This window comes from Nymphaea colorata, chromosome 1 (assembly GCF_008831285.2).
Source record: "Nymphaea colorata isolate Beijing-Zhang1983 chromosome 1, ASM883128v2, whole genome shotgun sequence".
Lineage (NCBI taxonomy): Eukaryota > Viridiplantae > Streptophyta > Magnoliopsida > Nymphaeales > Nymphaeaceae > Nymphaea > Nymphaea colorata.
The window spans coordinates 24,157,594-24,174,224 of NC_045138.2; the positions used below are offsets into that span (position 1 = coordinate 24,157,594).

General features: G+C 41.0%; 5 protein-coding genes across 5 annotated transcripts; all 5 read left to right on the plus strand.

The window, feature by feature from the left end:
* Window positions 1-351: 351 nt before the first annotated feature.
* Window positions 352-1,035, plus strand: LOC116266358 (BURP domain protein RD22-like). The gene has a single exon (XM_031647573.1). The coding sequence runs from the start codon at window positions 352-354 to the stop codon at window positions 1,033-1,035; it is 684 nt and encodes a 227-aa protein (XP_031503433.1).
* A 3,657-nt stretch (window positions 1,036-4,692) lies between these two features.
* Window positions 4,693-6,493, plus strand: LOC126410592 (probable leucine-rich repeat receptor-like protein kinase At1g35710). Its single transcript, XM_050080741.1, has 2 exons — window positions 4,693-6,429; window positions 6,473-6,493. The coding sequence occupies exons 1-2, from the start codon at window positions 4,693-4,695 to the stop codon at window positions 6,491-6,493; spliced, it is 1,758 nt and encodes a 585-aa protein (XP_049936698.1).
* Window positions 6,196-8,412, plus strand: LOC116266433 (MDIS1-interacting receptor like kinase 2-like). The gene is made up of 2 exons (XM_031647690.2): window positions 6,196-7,768; window positions 7,942-8,412. Exons 1-2 carry the CDS (start codon window positions 6,523-6,525, stop codon window positions 8,283-8,285), a joined length of 1,590 nt encoding a protein of 529 aa, XP_031503550.2. The 5' UTR covers window positions 6,196-6,522; the 3' UTR covers window positions 8,286-8,412.
* Window positions 8,413-9,906: 1,494 nt separating this feature from the next.
* Window positions 9,907-11,517, plus strand: LOC116249266 (BURP domain-containing protein 5-like). The gene is made up of 4 exons (XM_031622490.2): window positions 9,907-9,935; window positions 10,030-10,172; window positions 10,400-10,529; window positions 10,625-11,517. The coding sequence occupies exons 2-4, from the start codon at window positions 10,128-10,130 to the stop codon at window positions 11,176-11,178; spliced, it is 729 nt and encodes a 242-aa protein (XP_031478350.1). The 5' UTR covers window positions 9,907-9,935; window positions 10,030-10,127; the 3' UTR covers window positions 11,179-11,517.
* A 1,360-nt stretch (window positions 11,518-12,877) lies between these two features.
* LOC116249276 (MDIS1-interacting receptor like kinase 2-like) lies at window positions 12,878-16,406 on the plus strand. Its single transcript, XM_031622500.2, has 2 exons — window positions 12,878-15,739; window positions 15,868-16,406. The coding sequence occupies exons 1-2, from the start codon at window positions 13,165-13,167 to the stop codon at window positions 16,230-16,232; spliced, it is 2,940 nt and encodes a 979-aa protein (XP_031478360.1). The 5' UTR covers window positions 12,878-13,164; the 3' UTR covers window positions 16,233-16,406.
* The last annotated feature ends 225 nt before the right edge of the window (window positions 16,407-16,631 follow it).

Genomic DNA, 16,631 nt, shown 5'->3' on the forward strand with positions numbered 1-16,631 from the left:
CAACATTAATGCTCATCTGGCAATTGTTTCCCAACTAGTGTCATACTTTTCATTTAAGCATCGGGAACTTCCAAGAATTTGACATGTTTTAGCTCAATATATATGCACATCATTAGCCACTTCAGCTCTCTTGTTATTACGCCTCATTTTACGGAAGAAGAAAAACCGGTTAATAGTAAACAGGATTAAGTGTCACATGTATGCTCCAATTTATGGTGCGCAAATAATATAATAAGGTTGATTACTTAACCAGTCCTTTAATTTGCACTCACTGCAGGATTTGGTCGTCGTAGCCTCGAAGCTTGCGGTAATAAGTGGCCCAGGATGAGCAGTTACCCTAGCTCAAGCGCCATGAATTGCCCACCGAACCATGCACCTCTTTATTTCCAGAGGGAAGACCTGCAGCCTGGTAGCAAGATGAACGTCACCATGATGATCACCCCCGTAGCTTCTAGTGGTGGTCGTTTCTTCCCCCGCCAGCGAGCTCAAGCAATTCCCTTCTCAACCTCCAATATCACTGCCATCCTCAAGATGTTCTCCATCGAACCCGAATCCGACCGTGCATCTCTTACCAGGGAAACACTTGAGGATTGTGAGGCGGCTGCAATTAAAGAAGAAGTAAAGCATTGTGCAACATCACTAGAGTCGATGATCGATTTCGTTGTTGCGGAGTTGGGAACAAGACAGATTCATGCGGTGGCCACTTCTGCTGTTAACAGAGAGGAGGCTGCGAAGGTCAGGAGTTACAGAGTAGGTGCTGGTGGTGGAAGGATGCTGTCCAATAAAGTCATGGCATGCCACAACACTGTGTTTCCTTTTGCTGTGTTCTACTGTCACAATTTCGCTGGCACAAGGGTGTACATGGTTCCGTTGGTTGCTGAAGATGGTAGCCGAGTGAACGCCATTGCTTTGTGTCATTTCGATACATCAAACTGGAATCCCCAGCATGAGAGCTTCAGGGTGCTGGGTGTGAAGCCAGGAACTGTGCCCATTTGCCACTTTATTGTAGAGGGCCTTGCTTGGGTTCCCAACTGATCTGCATGCTACTAGTACGTATATGGGCTGGACCGTCGTCTCCAATTATATTTATTGAATGGTAAAATTGTCATTTTAACTATATGTACTAATGTTTTTTACTCATCAGGTGTTTATTTCATTAAGCTAAGCAGTTGATTATAGTTATCAAATGTCAAATTTTTTGAACAGTCATCTGTAAAGTTATCTCTTTTCAATTTGTTCCTTAACACGTGTGCTACTATGCTGTTTATAAATATAATGAACTCCACAGTGGTGTTTGTTTATGTCAAGAATCAAGCTTAGGCAAAAGTCTCTTATTTTGTCCACTTTTAGGGTCTATAACTCTATATATATATATATATATATATATATATATATATATATATATATATATATATAGTAGATTGAGTTGCACGAAAGTGAGTTTAAATCTCTTGTCGAATTTTAGCTATGAGATACCAGACAACAATTGTAAAATGTGGGTGTTAGTCCCATCTCTCAAACAACATCGATATTGATTTCCTTTAAAATTTAAGAACCATTTACAGAAAGCAACATAGGGATCGATCCAGCATTTAACAAATCGACGCCTTCTTATTGTTGTTTGTGATGATATTTGGACTTGATGATGTTGTCAGGTGGTTGTGGGATTCTGCAGCACAGCCACTACAACACCCAAGTCGCCTTCGTACTTTATCATGCTGATGGAAACTATTAAAATGGAAATGCTTGAATTACATAAGACGGAAACGAGGCAGAGTTGCCTGCGCCCCTCGGTGCACACAACATACATACACATACCAAACGATAACAAAGATAATTTTAAAATTGTTGAAAGAAATGTTTTTTTTTTAGTCTTTTAATTTTTTTATTACCTCTTTTATTTTTAGGAAGTTTATTTTCCTTATTTAAATGAAAGCATTTTCATATTTAATTGTACTGGGGCACTAAATTTGGTACACCAACGCAGGGTACCGTTAAAGTCTTGTAGAGTGGATACATGACTCATCCACTCCCGGTGGAGATACAAGGGGCCATGGCCACTTTACCCCCACTACCATCCGTCGAAAAATTGATCTAAAAGTTTAAAGTTAAAATGTATAATTGTGAATTTGTCAAAAATATTAAAATTAACATAAATTTAAATATTTAAAAATAATAGAAGGCTAATGCTTGCTACCTTTCACTAATTGGATTATAATTGGACTGCTGGTAGAAAAATCTTGTTTGCTTGTTATCCTTGAAGATAATTTGCAAAACTGCCCTCGTTTTCTAAGCAAACATGACCTGCCTGTTACACGAGACAATTTGCGTTGTGAAGTTTTTGTGAACTATTTTACGAAGTTGGCAGTTATTTATAGTCTTTTTGAAATGTTAGGTAGTTATTTATAATTTTGTGATAAATTCAGTGGTTAGTTATTCATATCTCTCTCTCCCCCCCCTCTCTCTCTTTGAGATCAATGAACTATAGCCTATAAATAAGAATATTGAACAACGAAACGAAGGGGTAAAAAATGAGGGGAAAGATTGGTTTGCAACTACTAATAATCTTAGAAAAGGATGACGTACTAATCTAGAGCAGGACCTTTTCGCACAACTTGGGTCTTCATGCTTCATCCGGGAAATTACAGTATACACTTGAAGATGAAGAACAGAGGCCCCATTTCTCCGTCTCGCCCACAAGTCACACCCTGCCAGAAGCCAAGGGCTCATGCAGTTTCTGTATTTCCGTCTCTCCTTCTTCCTAATCCCCTTCACACGTCACGTCGGGATCCAATGTAAACGGTTCGGTCCATGATTGTCCACATTCTCGTTTCCAGTCGGTCGATTGAATCTGAGTCCATGATTTGCCTTGAAATCTATTATGTACTGTTGTTATGCGACCGGTTCTTGGTCGTATAAATACCAGGGCTTCAACGTGTTCCGTGCCCGAGTTGCCTCCGAATCGGTCAATGGTATCGATCAAACACGCACACACAGTTCTTCTTTATAAAAAGCAGGAAGCACTACCGCTCCCTTCACCGAACTGCGTAACTAAAGTACTGGGTAGGCCGATGAACAGTATGGCAGTTTCCTTCTCCTCCATCATCTCAGCTTTTCTTGCAGTAAGCTACATTCGCTTGATGTTTATTTCCTTTCACTGATCAATTTGTTGTTTTGTATTTTCATAAAGGATACGAGTTCAATTTTCCTTGTCACTGTGGTAAACTTTTGCTTTGGCAGATTATAATTGGGGCTGCAAGCTGCAGTTTATCAGATTGTTTAGATATTTAATTCTACACGTTTAATCAAGCTTCATGCTCGACAGTTAGCAGTGAAAGAAAAACTAAAGCGCTGTGCAACGTCATTGGAATCCATTGATCGGTTCCGTTGTATCGCGCAATACAAAACCAGTGAGATTCCACTTCATTTGTTAACAGAGGAGAGGAGGTGAATGACAGGGGAGGAAGAGACTAAGAGACCCTGTGGAACATATATCGGCTGATATAAGCATATATATTACTACGTCGGAATTCTGTAGGAGATAAAATCACAGAGGTCCAGGATAGCAAGGAAAAAGAGAGGGAAAGAGACAGGAAAGAATTGGAATCTGTTTAGCTTTTGGACTTTTCTTTACATTTCTTATAGTGGGCCACTACTCACCCGGCTTACACAGCAAAAATGGTTGGCTTCTGGCTTCGTGGTGGGATTTCATTTCCTTCTACATCCAACCATGGATGTTCTGTTAGCTGTAGAATCTACTAGTCTTAAACCGATCAAATTTCTCTGGATCAGAAGAAACTGAACACGAGGAATTTTCTGGTGGTTGACCGCCCGGAATCGCATTATTTAGCGGGGTCTTCACGTTGTCTGTGAAGTGGCTGGGCCTCCTCTGCTGATGAATGCCACGGTCCCATGCGCCCAAGAGGAAATTCGGCTGGTTATCGTCTTTTTCCCTTTATTATACTTTCCACGTACATGGTTGACTTGACTACTTTTTTGCCAAGTAAAAGAAACTACAAAGGCACAAATTAATATGCGCAAGAGTAGTTTGTGACTGCAATATCTACAAGGGCCAATAATTGTTCCTTCCATCACTTCCCTTTAATTTCTCATTTACTTTTATCTTCACATACGTGCCCATTTTATATTCTTTATTTGATTTGAAAATTTTAACATAAAAATGTGCTCTTCTATAGGCCAAACAATACGCATGGTTAGGCAGACCCGGCAAGTTTAGGAACATACAGGTCGGGCTTTGAACCCCTGACCTTCTTATAACTTGAAGTTTCTGATAATCCAGAAACTTCACATTCAAACTCATCAAAGAAAACAACTCTCGCTAGTCGGCTTCTTGTTTTACCGTTGATGATGCAAACACATTTCCTTTTCTCCCTTGACAAAGTTGCAAAACATACGTGGGACCGCTGCTGGAAAAATGGCTGCCCACTAACTTAACGTAGCGATCGGAGTACAAAATTTTAGGCAGCTACATGGAAATATAGAATGGAAATGAAGTTTCCAGGAACTTCAGACCTAGAATATGTGGAATGTAAAGGAATGGACAAAGTTGTTTTCTAGGTATCTTCGTCGCGGACTGTGGACTTCCCAACATCTTTATATGCCATTAACATGCACCACTAGTGAATCCACACGAACGCCTAATTTCTCAGTTGCAACAGAAACAATAGCACCATGAGAAGCGACCGGCTGCTCCTGCTTTTCTTCCTTCTTTGGAGTCTTTGTTCATTAGGAGACGCACGTGCTCAGTCATTGCAGGCAGAAGCAAAAGCACTTCTCAAGTGGAGAGACAGTCTCCAAGACGCCCACGTGCTGAATTCCTCTTGGTCATTCCTCAAATCCAGATATGGCGCTCCCTGCCAGTGGGACGGGATACAGTGCAGCAGCGATAAAACGAGTGTCGTCAAGATAAGTCTTCAAAATAAAGGTCTTCGAGGTACACTCAACTATTTCGACTTCGCTGCCTTCCCTAATCTTGCACATTTCGATCTCAGAGGTAACAATCTCAATGGAAGCATTCCTGATGGTATAGGCAACCTCTCCAAACTTACCTTCCTAGATTTATCGGTGAACCAGTTTTCTGGCAGCTTACCCGTTACTATGGCCAATGTTACTCAAATTTCTGAGTTCTGGATATCAGACAACTTTATTGATGGAGAGCTAATACCGAGCTTTTTCACCAATTGGAGGAACCTTACTCGTCTTGTGCTTTTTGGCAACAAACTAACCGGCAACATCCCTCTAGAAATAGGCCAGTTGGAGAAGCTGACACGCTTGGATCTAGCTCATAATCTTTTCCAAGGACCAATCCCATCTTCCATAGGCAACATGTCTAGCCTTACAAGTTTAAACCTCTCAGTGAATAATCTATTCGGACGTGTCCCTTCAGAAATGGGGAAACTTAGCAGCCTGGTCGAGTTAAGCCTTTACTCAAACCAACTCACAGGTTCAATGCCTAAGGCGCTAGGGAATTTGTCTGGCTTGTCTCACATGATCATCCTTCAAAATAAGTTGTCTGGTGAGATCCCTTCTGAGATTGGAAATCTCATGAAACTCACCGATTTGGACCTAACCGACAACTCCTTTCTTGGATCCATACCACCTGAAATAGGAAAGCTTAAGAACCTTGTTTCTATAAAATTGTCATTCAACTCCCTCGCAGGACCTCTCCCTACTTCTATTGGACAATTATCTAGTCTAGTGAATCTAATCATCAATGACAACCATCTTACTGGAACTATTCCACAGACGATAGGAGAGCTCACAAATCTCGACTTCTTGGACCTTGATACCAACTCACTTACAGGTTCCATTCCAGTGCAGATTGGAAACCTGTCCAGTCTGCAGCATTTGTTCCTTGGAGTAAATTTGCTGACTGGGACCATTCCACAAGAGTTATGGAAGCTCAGTGCGCTCATTGAATTGGATTTAGCGTCTAACTTTCTTCCAGGTTTGGTCCCTCCTTCAATAGGTAACCTGTCTGATCTTTACTTCCTGAACCTGAGCAATAATAGCCTCTTCGGCACTCTACCTCCACAAATGAGTAATCTGACAAGTCTAGGCCAGTTGTTCCTTTCAGCGAATAATCTCTTCGGTTCTTTACCATCAATAATATGTAAGGGTGGCATGCCCTTCGTCTTATCTGCTTCCAACAACCATTTCACTGGATCAATACCAGAAAGCTTGAGGAATTGTACAAGCTTATACAAACTCACTTTAAGTGGGAACCAACTTAGTGGTAACATTTCAGAGGCATTTGGATCATATCCGAACCTGTTGCGCATTGACATAAGCAACAATCAACTAACAGGAGAGCTCTCGCCGAGCTGGAGTGGATGTCACAGTCTTCAACGGTTGGATTTCTCTAATAACCACATCATCGGCAAGATTCCAGGTTCAATTTCTCAACTGGCACGATTGGGGCTAATAAATATTTCTACCAATTACATAACAGGAGAGATTCCAAGAGGAATAGGGGAACTTTCGTTCTTGCAATATATAGATATGAGTAACAATCATATTTCTGGTGGCATACCATCAGAGATTGGAATGTTAAAAAATTTGCAGTATTTGGATTTGTCATCAAACAACCTTAGCGGACCAATACCTGAAGAGCTTGGGAATTCTACTACGTTGATTCGATTGAAGCTGAGTAAAAATACCTTGAACGGAAAAATTCCTTCTCAGTTGGGGAACTTGGCAGGACTATCTATGCTGCTAGATCTTAGCCGTAACATGCTAACAGGGACAATACCAGACCAACTTGGGAAGTTAAATCATCTGGAGAAGCTCAATCTTTCCCATAACAAGCTCATAGGTACAATCCCATCATCTTTGGCAGGAATGGTTAGTTTGACTTCAGTTGATTTGTCCTTTAACAGTCTCATAGGTCCTCTCCCAAACAACTCTGCCTTCCTGAATGCTTCGGTAGAGTCATTTATAGGCAATCTTGGCTTATGTGGAGGAGTTAACTTGCGTCCATGCAAGCCTCCAAAAGATGTTATACACCAAAAGAAAAGTCAAACATTGGAGGCGATTGTTACTCCAGTTGCTGCAGTCCTCATTCTTCTGTTCCTGGTTACTGGAACTTGCAAGATCTGTCAAAAAACAAAATTGAGAAGGCGAAACAAGAGCAGAATCATTGTTGAAACAAGCCAAGGAAATGATTTTTTCTCCATATGGAACTATGACGGTAAACTTGCTTATGAGGATATTGTCAATGCTACAAAGAATTTCAGTGATGACTATGTTGTTGGTACAGGAGGTCATGGTAGCGTCTACAAAGTTGAACTCCCCACAGGTCAAATAGTGGCAGTCAAGAAGTTCAATCAACAGGGTAGTGATACGTTGACAGACTTCGGCTTCAGAAATGAGATTATAGCATTGACAGAAGTCCGCCATAGAAACATAGTCAAGCTCTATGGGTTCTGTAAGCATCCTCACTGCTCATTCTTAGTGTATGAATATGTAGAGAGGGGAAGCGTGGCAAACATACTAAGCAGCAATGAAGAGGCTGGAGGATTAGATTGGGAAAAGAGGGTGAATATCATAACTGGTGTTGCAGATGCTTTGTCATATATGCATCATGATCATTCAATTCCAATAATCCACCGTGACATCTCCAGCAAGAACATTTTGTTATATCCAGATTTTGTTGCATGTGTTTCTGATTTTGGAACGGCAAGATTACTAAACCCAAATTCATCCAACTGGACTAGGCGTGTAGGTACGCATGGCTACATGGCTCCAGGTATGCACTAAATTTTTTGAACTTGAAGAGGTGTTTGCTTCTCAAAAGATTTTGTATTGTCCTGTGTAAGACTATTATACGTTTTATTGGCCTTACACCTGGTAGATCCATCCACTAAACCATGTTTATTTTTTAAGAACACTAACAAAAGATGACTAGCTTCTTTACTGCAGAGTTGGCATACACCATGAGAGTGACAAAGAAATGTGATGTCTATAGCTTTGGAGTGCTAGCACTTGAAGTTCTGATGGGAAGGCATCCTGGGGAGCAACTATCATCTTTTGCGGTTCTCACAGAGCAAGAGATGGATGTAAAGCTCTGGGATATGTTGGACCAACGTATATCAGCTCCAATGGACCAAGAAGCAGAGAAAGTGCTTTTTGTAGCCAAACTTGCTGTCATGTGCACATATGTGAATCCAGAAACACGGCCTACAATGCGTGCTGTTTCTCGGCATCTTTCCAGTACTCATAAAAAAGGTCTTTTCTTCTTCAATCTCTTCGAAGACAGTCTGTAAAAAATGCGACGCATCATGATGATGATCTAGAAGCGCAAGTACTGCTTCGATGTACAAAATCATAAAGTGCCATTTGAATAAAGCTGCTGGTTGGCGATGCATAAGCTTGTATAAGGTTTTAGCTGGAGAAAAGGGGAAATGAGAAACAAGAAGCATATGCAGCTCTGCATTAAAGACATCATGCACCACTGACGCCCATGGAGATGCAAACTTGATTAAAGTTAATGTTGGATTCTATATATCGTATATGCGAACCTTTACTATATACAATTAACTTGAGAAAGTTGTAAAAAATGCAATTACTTCTCCGAAAACTTTACACCTCCAAAATGGGGCGCTTAACCAAGCAAGTCACGTGTCGTCATGGGTGACTTTTTTTTTTTTTTTTTCCAAATGATGCAGACACTTGTAAATTAAAGAAAAAATGCTCATGTTAGTGTGACACTAGTAGTATATTCTCGGGACTCCCATTATTCGGATCGGATCAGAAAATTTGAATCCACTTAATAACTATATCAGAATTTGGTGTAAGGTTTTGGTATGCATGAAACCCAAGAGATATATAGTTCTAATAAACATCCAATCTTAGGATGAAAATGACAGTCGCTGAAAAGTCAAAGAAGGGGAGGCTTTTTTTTAAAAGAGAAAAAGCAGATGAGAAAGTGAAAGGTGGAAAAAAGTGAGAGAAATTAGAAGTGCCGATAAAATGGACAACACGTCGACAACGTCAAGAGAAATTAGGAAGTGGATAGATAAGACTAGTTGAAAGTTGCAAGGTATAGTAGGCAAGCGGCATGTAGATACCGCGTTATTGGTTTACTACTTTTTTTTTAAATCATATACAATGGGATTGCTATACTTATCCGGGTGTACTGTATCCCACCCATAGCTTACATACCGATGGACCAAACAACCAAGTTACCTTACTCTAGCCCTCTCTCTCTTTCTTGCTTTTTAAAATTTTTTCCCAAATGATATAATTAACTACTCAAGGTTTAAATATTTGGTGAAATCATTAAAATAAATATATAAAGAATATGTCTTCTCTTGTATGGGGAGGTCACTGGTGGCCCGGTCAAAGAAAGAGAGAGATCAAAGACGAGGCTGGTTTGGGGTTTTGAACTTGCTCTGTTCTCAGCTGCACCCAGCCGCCAATTTGTCCTCCCCTGAACAGGCCAAATGGCACCTAACAGTTCAAACTTTCGTCCAAATAAAAATGGGTAAACAATCAAACTATCTGAATAAATTTGAGAAGAAAAAAAAAAAATTAGGTGACACCAACCAACGTTCACTGAATGTAGGACAAGAAGCTGGTTATGTTCCCATTAAAATGAAAAAAAAAAAAAGATTTTTAAAAAGATAAAATATAAAAACAGTTAAAAGACTAAAATTTTTGTGACATTATAAAAAATTACTAAAATGTCACTGCCTCCTTCATTAGTTTGTTGCAAATGGTCCCACCCAAGGCCTGCCGGCACTGGACCGATGGGCAGCCAAAGCCTTACCTAACCTTCTCACTTATTATTATCCGTAGACTCTTTGACCCGCCGCCATTGCTTCGTCAACGTCGTCCTCATATATTTAAAATATGAACAAGAGACGAATTAACTCTCTCCTTCCGCTTCCTTCCTTCCAACGCCCTAATCACAGGTACCACTAACTTTTATCGCCATCCTTTCGACATATAAACAATCTTATGAACAATACTTCGAGCGTTTTTGATATTTTTCGCTATATATTTTAGGCAAAAACGATGAAAACTCAATATTAGCCAATATAAAAAGGGGCCAACACTTGCGGCCTTCTTCTTCGTATTTGGCCAAGCTTGAGTTGGAGCTTTCAATGGCGGACTTGGTTTCGTTCTTCTCACTTTCGACTCTCTTCCTGGTAAGTGCACATGTGCATCAATTTCCTTTGCCCGAAATGTTATGAGTACTAGTGGGCGCCATCCCAACTGCCGGAAGCCGGCCGCTCGCTTCCGTCTTCCCACTGCAGCTCTGCACACGCCATGCCATCAAGCAATTCTTTTTCCGGCACAAACGATTCTCAGGTCTAATCCAACTTGAATTGGAAGACTATATGGTGGATGACGATTGTTTCCTTTTGTCTGTCAGCTGCTTGCTGGGGCGACGAACACAAACAACGGCTCTCTCGCTATGAAAGCCTACTGGAATGAGGTCTTCCCTGGCATCCCCATTCCCGACGTCATTCGAGCTCTCTTACCATCCCCTACTCAGACATCAGGTACTGATATCCATCCATTCAGGGGTTTCCACGAAAGCATAACATTCTTGGTTATCTTTATTTATGTTCGGGGTTTTTCTGCTTAATTACTGCAGGACTAGTTGGACGTGGTTATGGCAACGTCGACATAGTTGTAAAAAGTTCCCGAAGTTGGATCAGACTTTGGAGTGTATTGGGCGATGCCCATAATGATCGTAGTAATAATTGGTCACCGAACCTTGCGCCTCTTTATTTCCTAAGGAAAGACTTGCTGTCTGGTAGTAAGATGAACGTCACCATGATGATCACCCCCTCCGCAAATGAAGCTTCTACTGTTGGTGGTGTCAGCTCTGAGCCGACCTTCTTGCCACGCAAACAAGCTCATGAAATTCCCTTCTCTACCTCCAACCTCACTACAATCCTTAAGATGTTCTCTATTGAACCCCACTCTCATCATGCGTCTCTTACCAGGCAAACGCTTGTTGATTGCAAAATGCCTGCACTTAAAGGAGAACTGAAGTACTGTGCAACATCACTGGAATCCATGATCGATTTTGTTGTTGCGGAGTTCGGAACCAATGAAATTCACGCAGCGATCACTTCTGTTGTTAACAGAGAGGAGGAGGTGAAGGCCAGGATTTACAGAGTAGGTGTTGGTGGGGGAGGGTGATCTCCCATAAAGCGGTGACTTGCCACAACATGATGTTTCCTTATGCTGTGTTCTACTGCCATAATTTGGCAGGAACAAGGGCGTACATGGTTCCGTTGGTTTCTGATGATGGTAGCCGAGTGAACGCCGTTGCTTTGTGCCATTTTGATACATCAAGCTGGAATCCCGGGCATGCCAGCTTCCGGCTGTTAGGTGTGAAGCCAGGAACTGTTCCCATTTGCCACTTCATTTTAAAGGATCTCGCCTGGGTCCCCAACTGATCTGCTCGTCAACAACTTGCCATCGTCTCTATTTCAATGATTGAGCTTGGGCGTTTAATGGACGATCTGATTTTCATTCTTCTCGCTCTCGACTCTCTTCCTGTTATCAGATTCATCAATTCCCTGCGTTTTGCAACATCTGAGTGGTGAGGCCTACACGCCAGGCCAAAGAAAACGAAAAACTTTTAACACCACGCCGCATGTAAGCAGTTTTTCCGGCACAAGAAGACTGTCCTCAGATATCTAACTTGAATTGCAGTGTGCACGGGAAATGTTTGTACTAATGATTGAACAAAGCTGACATTGTTTGCTGATGATTTAACGCACCTGCAACTTGTGACCAACTTTGAGTTGGGAGTAGAAGACAAGCTTATAGTGTGCGAAGAGTCATTGCTTCCTGTAAATATATGGAGCAAGCGTTGTCGAAGAGAAATCATTTTTTCGACCACCAGGAGAATTTGTATCACTTCAACCAATGACAGTCCACTACTATCTCGTTGTCTTAAACATACGTTTAATGATTTTTGTAAATAACCTTATCTCATTTGAGATCCTTTTTTCTAAATTAGAATGAACAATGATTCAAAGGGCAACAAAAATATGAAGAGAAAAAAAATTAGGCCACGACTACTAATAATCTGAAACGGATCACATGGTCGAGGTCCACAAATAAGCAATAACGTGGCTAGTGAATTTTATTTCTTAGCTTGGTACTCTCCATTAATCCTCTGCTTAATTTCTTTCTTACTAATGAATATTATTCGGAAGCCGATCAGCTTTTATATATCTGCAGCTCGCTCAATTTCTTTCAGAAGAAATAAATGTATACATTTTATCGGATGAAGAAAAAGGGGCCCGATTTCTCCATCTCACCTCATTTACCGAATTTTATTTAACCCGACTTTGATAATTTGACTCATATTACAACATTCTGGAAATTGAAAACATTATTGTGTTCCTCAATGACTTGGAAACTTCGAGAAGCTTGTGCCTCTTTTATGGGAAACAGATCGCTTCATTGAGAACAAAGAACCACAATCTATTCTGGTATCTGTTTTATCGTTGTATGCTCACTTTTCCTCAATGTGTTCTATAATTTATGATAATAATACGTTGTTGTCACATGTACACACCGACTTTTTCATTTACTTGTATCTATTTTTTCTTACGTAATTGTTCTGTGATCAAATAAAAGTTTTTTCATACAAATAGATGCAAAACTTTAGGCTGGACAGGCAGACGGTAACAAGTTTTTCAGATAAAGGAGTTTTCTCCACAGTTTTTTATGTCGACCAAGGAGTCTTAGATAGTGGACGTGGGTGGGGGCCATACTTTTGTCCCGTGCGCCGTCGTCTCAGACTCTCAAGACAAAGTTGAATCGCAGTTGAGTATTGCTTTTCCCATGGCTTCCTTTTTTCCTTCCTTCAAGATTTCGCAGACGTGGGAACGCTTCCGGCAAAATGAGTTCCCTTTCCATCCCACCAAACCACGTCGAAATCGGCGCCGAAATTTCAGCGTCTCTCACATGAAGTGAAATGAAACGCAGAAAACTGCATCCACCCAAGCAAGATGCTTTGTTGATTCTCTCAAGTTCGTCGACCTCTCCGTCGGTATTCACACCACACAAAGTCCACTCTCCAAATCTTGTCACGACCCTCAAGTCTACCCTCCCACCTTTATATTAATGAATTCCAAATAACTGTTAATCTCTGTGACACCAGAAACGATGGCATCAACCATGAGAAGGGAGCCGCTGCTGCAGCTTTTGTTCTTTATTTTGAGTATATGTTCACCAAAAAACACGGCTGCTCAGCCGTTAAAGGCAGAATCAGAAGCGCTTCTCAAGTGGAGAGACAGTCTCCAAGCAGCCCATGTACTGAATTCTTCTTGGTCGTTCCTCAACTCTAACTATGGCCCCTGCCACTGGGATGGGATAGCTTGCAGCGGTGACAACACGAGTATTGTCAAGATAAGTCTTGAAAACCAGCATCTTCAAGGTACGCTCGACCATTTCGACTTTGCTGCCTTCCCAAGTCTTGCATATTTGGATCTTAGAGGTAACAATTTTTCTGGAAGCATTCCCAATGCTATAGGCAACCTCTCCAAACTTTCCTTTCTTGACATGTCGGTGAATCAGTTTTCTGGCAGCTTACCGGAAAGTATTGCCAATCTTAAGAACCTTGTTTCTATAAACATGTCATTCAACTCGCTCACGGGTCCTCTCCCTACTTCTATTGGACAACTACCTAGTCTTGTAAATTTAACCATCAGTGACAACCTTCTTACTGGTGCCATTCCTCAGACGATAGGAGAGCTTAAAAATCTCAACTTCTTGGACCTTGATACGAACTCACTTACAGGTTCAATTCCAGCCCAAATTGGAAATCTGTCCAATCTGCAACTTTTGTTCCTTGAGTACAATTTCTTGAGTGGCACCATTCCACCTGAACTATGGAAGCTTAGTAAGCTCACTCAATTAGACTTGACATCTAACTTTCTTCCAGGTACAATCCCTCCTTCGATAGGTAACATGTCTAATCTTTACTACTTGGCTTTGAACAATAATAGCCTTTCTGGATCTCTACCTCCGCAGATGAATAATTTCACGAGTCTAGGCTTTTTGTACCTTTCACAAAATAATCTCTCTGGTTCTTTACCATCAGACATATGTAAGGGTGGTAAACTCATCCAATTTGCTGCTTTCAACAACCATTTCACTGGACCAATACCAAAAAGCTTGAGGAATTGTACAAGCTTGTCTAGACTTAGATTACATGGGAACCAACTTAATGGCAGCATTTCAGAGGCATTTGGATCCTACCCCAACTTGTCCTACATTGACATGAGCAACAATCGATTAACGGGAGCGCTCTCACAAAACTGGGGCGGATGCCCTAGACTTGAACACTTGGATTTCTCTAACAACCACCTCACTGGCAAGATCCCAAGTTCGATATCCCAAATGGCACAATTGATGGAGATAAATATTTCTGCCAATTATTTAACTGGAGAGGTTCCAAGAGGAATAGGGGAACTATCATTCTTGCTGAAGATGGACTTGAGCAACAATCAAATTTCAGGGGGCATACCATTTGAGATTGGCAGGTTGACAAAATTGCAGGAACTGGATTTATCATCCAACAACCTCCAAGGACCAATACCTGAGGAGCTTGGGAATTGTGATGAATTGATTCTATTGAAGGTGAGCAACAACAGCTTAAGCGGAACAATTCCTTTTCAGATAGGAAACTTGGCACAGTTGCAGATACTACTAGATCTTAGCAATAACATGCTAATGGGGTCGATACCAGCCCAACTTGGGAAATTAAATTATCTGGAGAGACTCAACCTTTCCCATAACAAGCTTGTGGGTACAATCCCATCATCTTTGGCAGGAATGCTTAGTTTGACGTCAGTCGATTTGTCCTTTAACAATCTCACGGGGCCTCTTCCAAACAACCCTGCATTTCTGAATGCTTCAGCAGAATCATTCATAGGTAACCTTGACTTATGTGGAGGACTTGCCTTGCAGCCATGCAAGCCTCCCTCAGTGGGAAAAAGTCATATGAAAAGTCAAAAATTTTTGTCCATCATTATTCCAGTGGTTGCTGTGCTCATTCTTATATTCCTTCTTATTGGAATTTACAAAGTTTGGCAAAAAGCAATGCAGAGGCATGACAAAAGAAGCATTCTTGCCGAAACAAACCATGGAAAGGATCTATTTTCTATATGGAACTATGATGGCAAACTTGCTTATGAGGATATTGTCAGTGCTACAGAGAATTTCAGTGACGAGTATGTTATTGGTAGAGGAGCACATGGTAGCGTTTATAGAGTTGAACTACCCACAGATCAAATTGTGGCTGTCAAGAAGTTCAATCGGACTGGTAGTGATGTGTTAACAGACATGGACTTCAGAAATGAGATTAAAGCATTGACAGAAGTCCGCCACAGGAACATAGTCAAGCTCTATGGATTCTGTAAGCATCCTCAATGCTCATTCTTGGTGTATGAATACATAGAGAGAGGAAGCTTGGCAAGCATACTAAGCAGCAACAAAGAGGCTGAAAGTTTAGACTGGGCAAAAAGGGTGAACATCATAACTGGTGTTGCCGATGCTTTGTCATACATGCATCATGACCATTCAGTTCCAGTAATCCATCGGGACATCTCTAGCAAGAACATTTTGTTATATCCCGATTTCAGTGCATGCATTTCAGACTTTGGAACAGCTAGACTACTGAACCCAGATTCATCAAATTGGACTGGCCTTGCAGGGACACACGGCTACATGGCACCAGGTACGCACAAGAATTTTTTGAACATGCATCGATTTTTGCTTTATAGTGGTCTTACCCCATTAGATCCACCAATAAACTTAGTTTGTTTTTTGCGTGGTTGCTAACTAAAGATGACTGCTTTACTGCAGAGTTGGCATATACCATGAGAGTAACAGAGAAGTGTGATGTCTACAGCTTTGGGGTGGTAGCTCTTGAAATTCTGATGGGAAGGCACCCAGGGGAACTATTATCATCTTTGGTTATTCTCACAAGGCAAGAACTTGATGTAAAGCTCAGGGATATGCTGGACCAACGAATAGCAGCTCCAGGGGACCAGCAAGAAGCAGAGATGGTGGCTGCTGTAGCCAAGCTTGCAGTCATGTGCATAGACATGAAACCGGAATCACGGCCTACAATGCGCTCTGTTTCTCTGCATCTTTCCTCTCCCAGCAGAAAGCATTATTTGTTCAAAGCCTTACAAGAGAATCACTCAAACAGATACGATGCATCATGAGAATGTACAAAACCTCATTGTCCCATTTGAGTAGGCCGGGTAGCCTCGTCCAGGTGAATGTTGCAAAAACAGTGATTACACACTCCCAGAATTTTACCTCTTCAAAATCGGGGCATTTGCCTCTCCAAGTAGGTGTAGTGCTTGAATTCGAGGATTTGCAGTAAATGATTGAAATGGTTCGTAAATTGACGAAAAAATGCTTGTTAATTTCATGATGTGAGAAGTAGTAATGATAAAAAAAAAAAAAATTCAGTTGTGCATTATTTTTTCCTTAAATTTTTTGACATGTTTACGATACTAAAATTTGACAAAATGGTTTAACAAAATTAACGATACATATTTCAGAAATGAGGTTGCTCATTTTCACGAATCGTTTTAAGAATGCAACATACCGCAGGT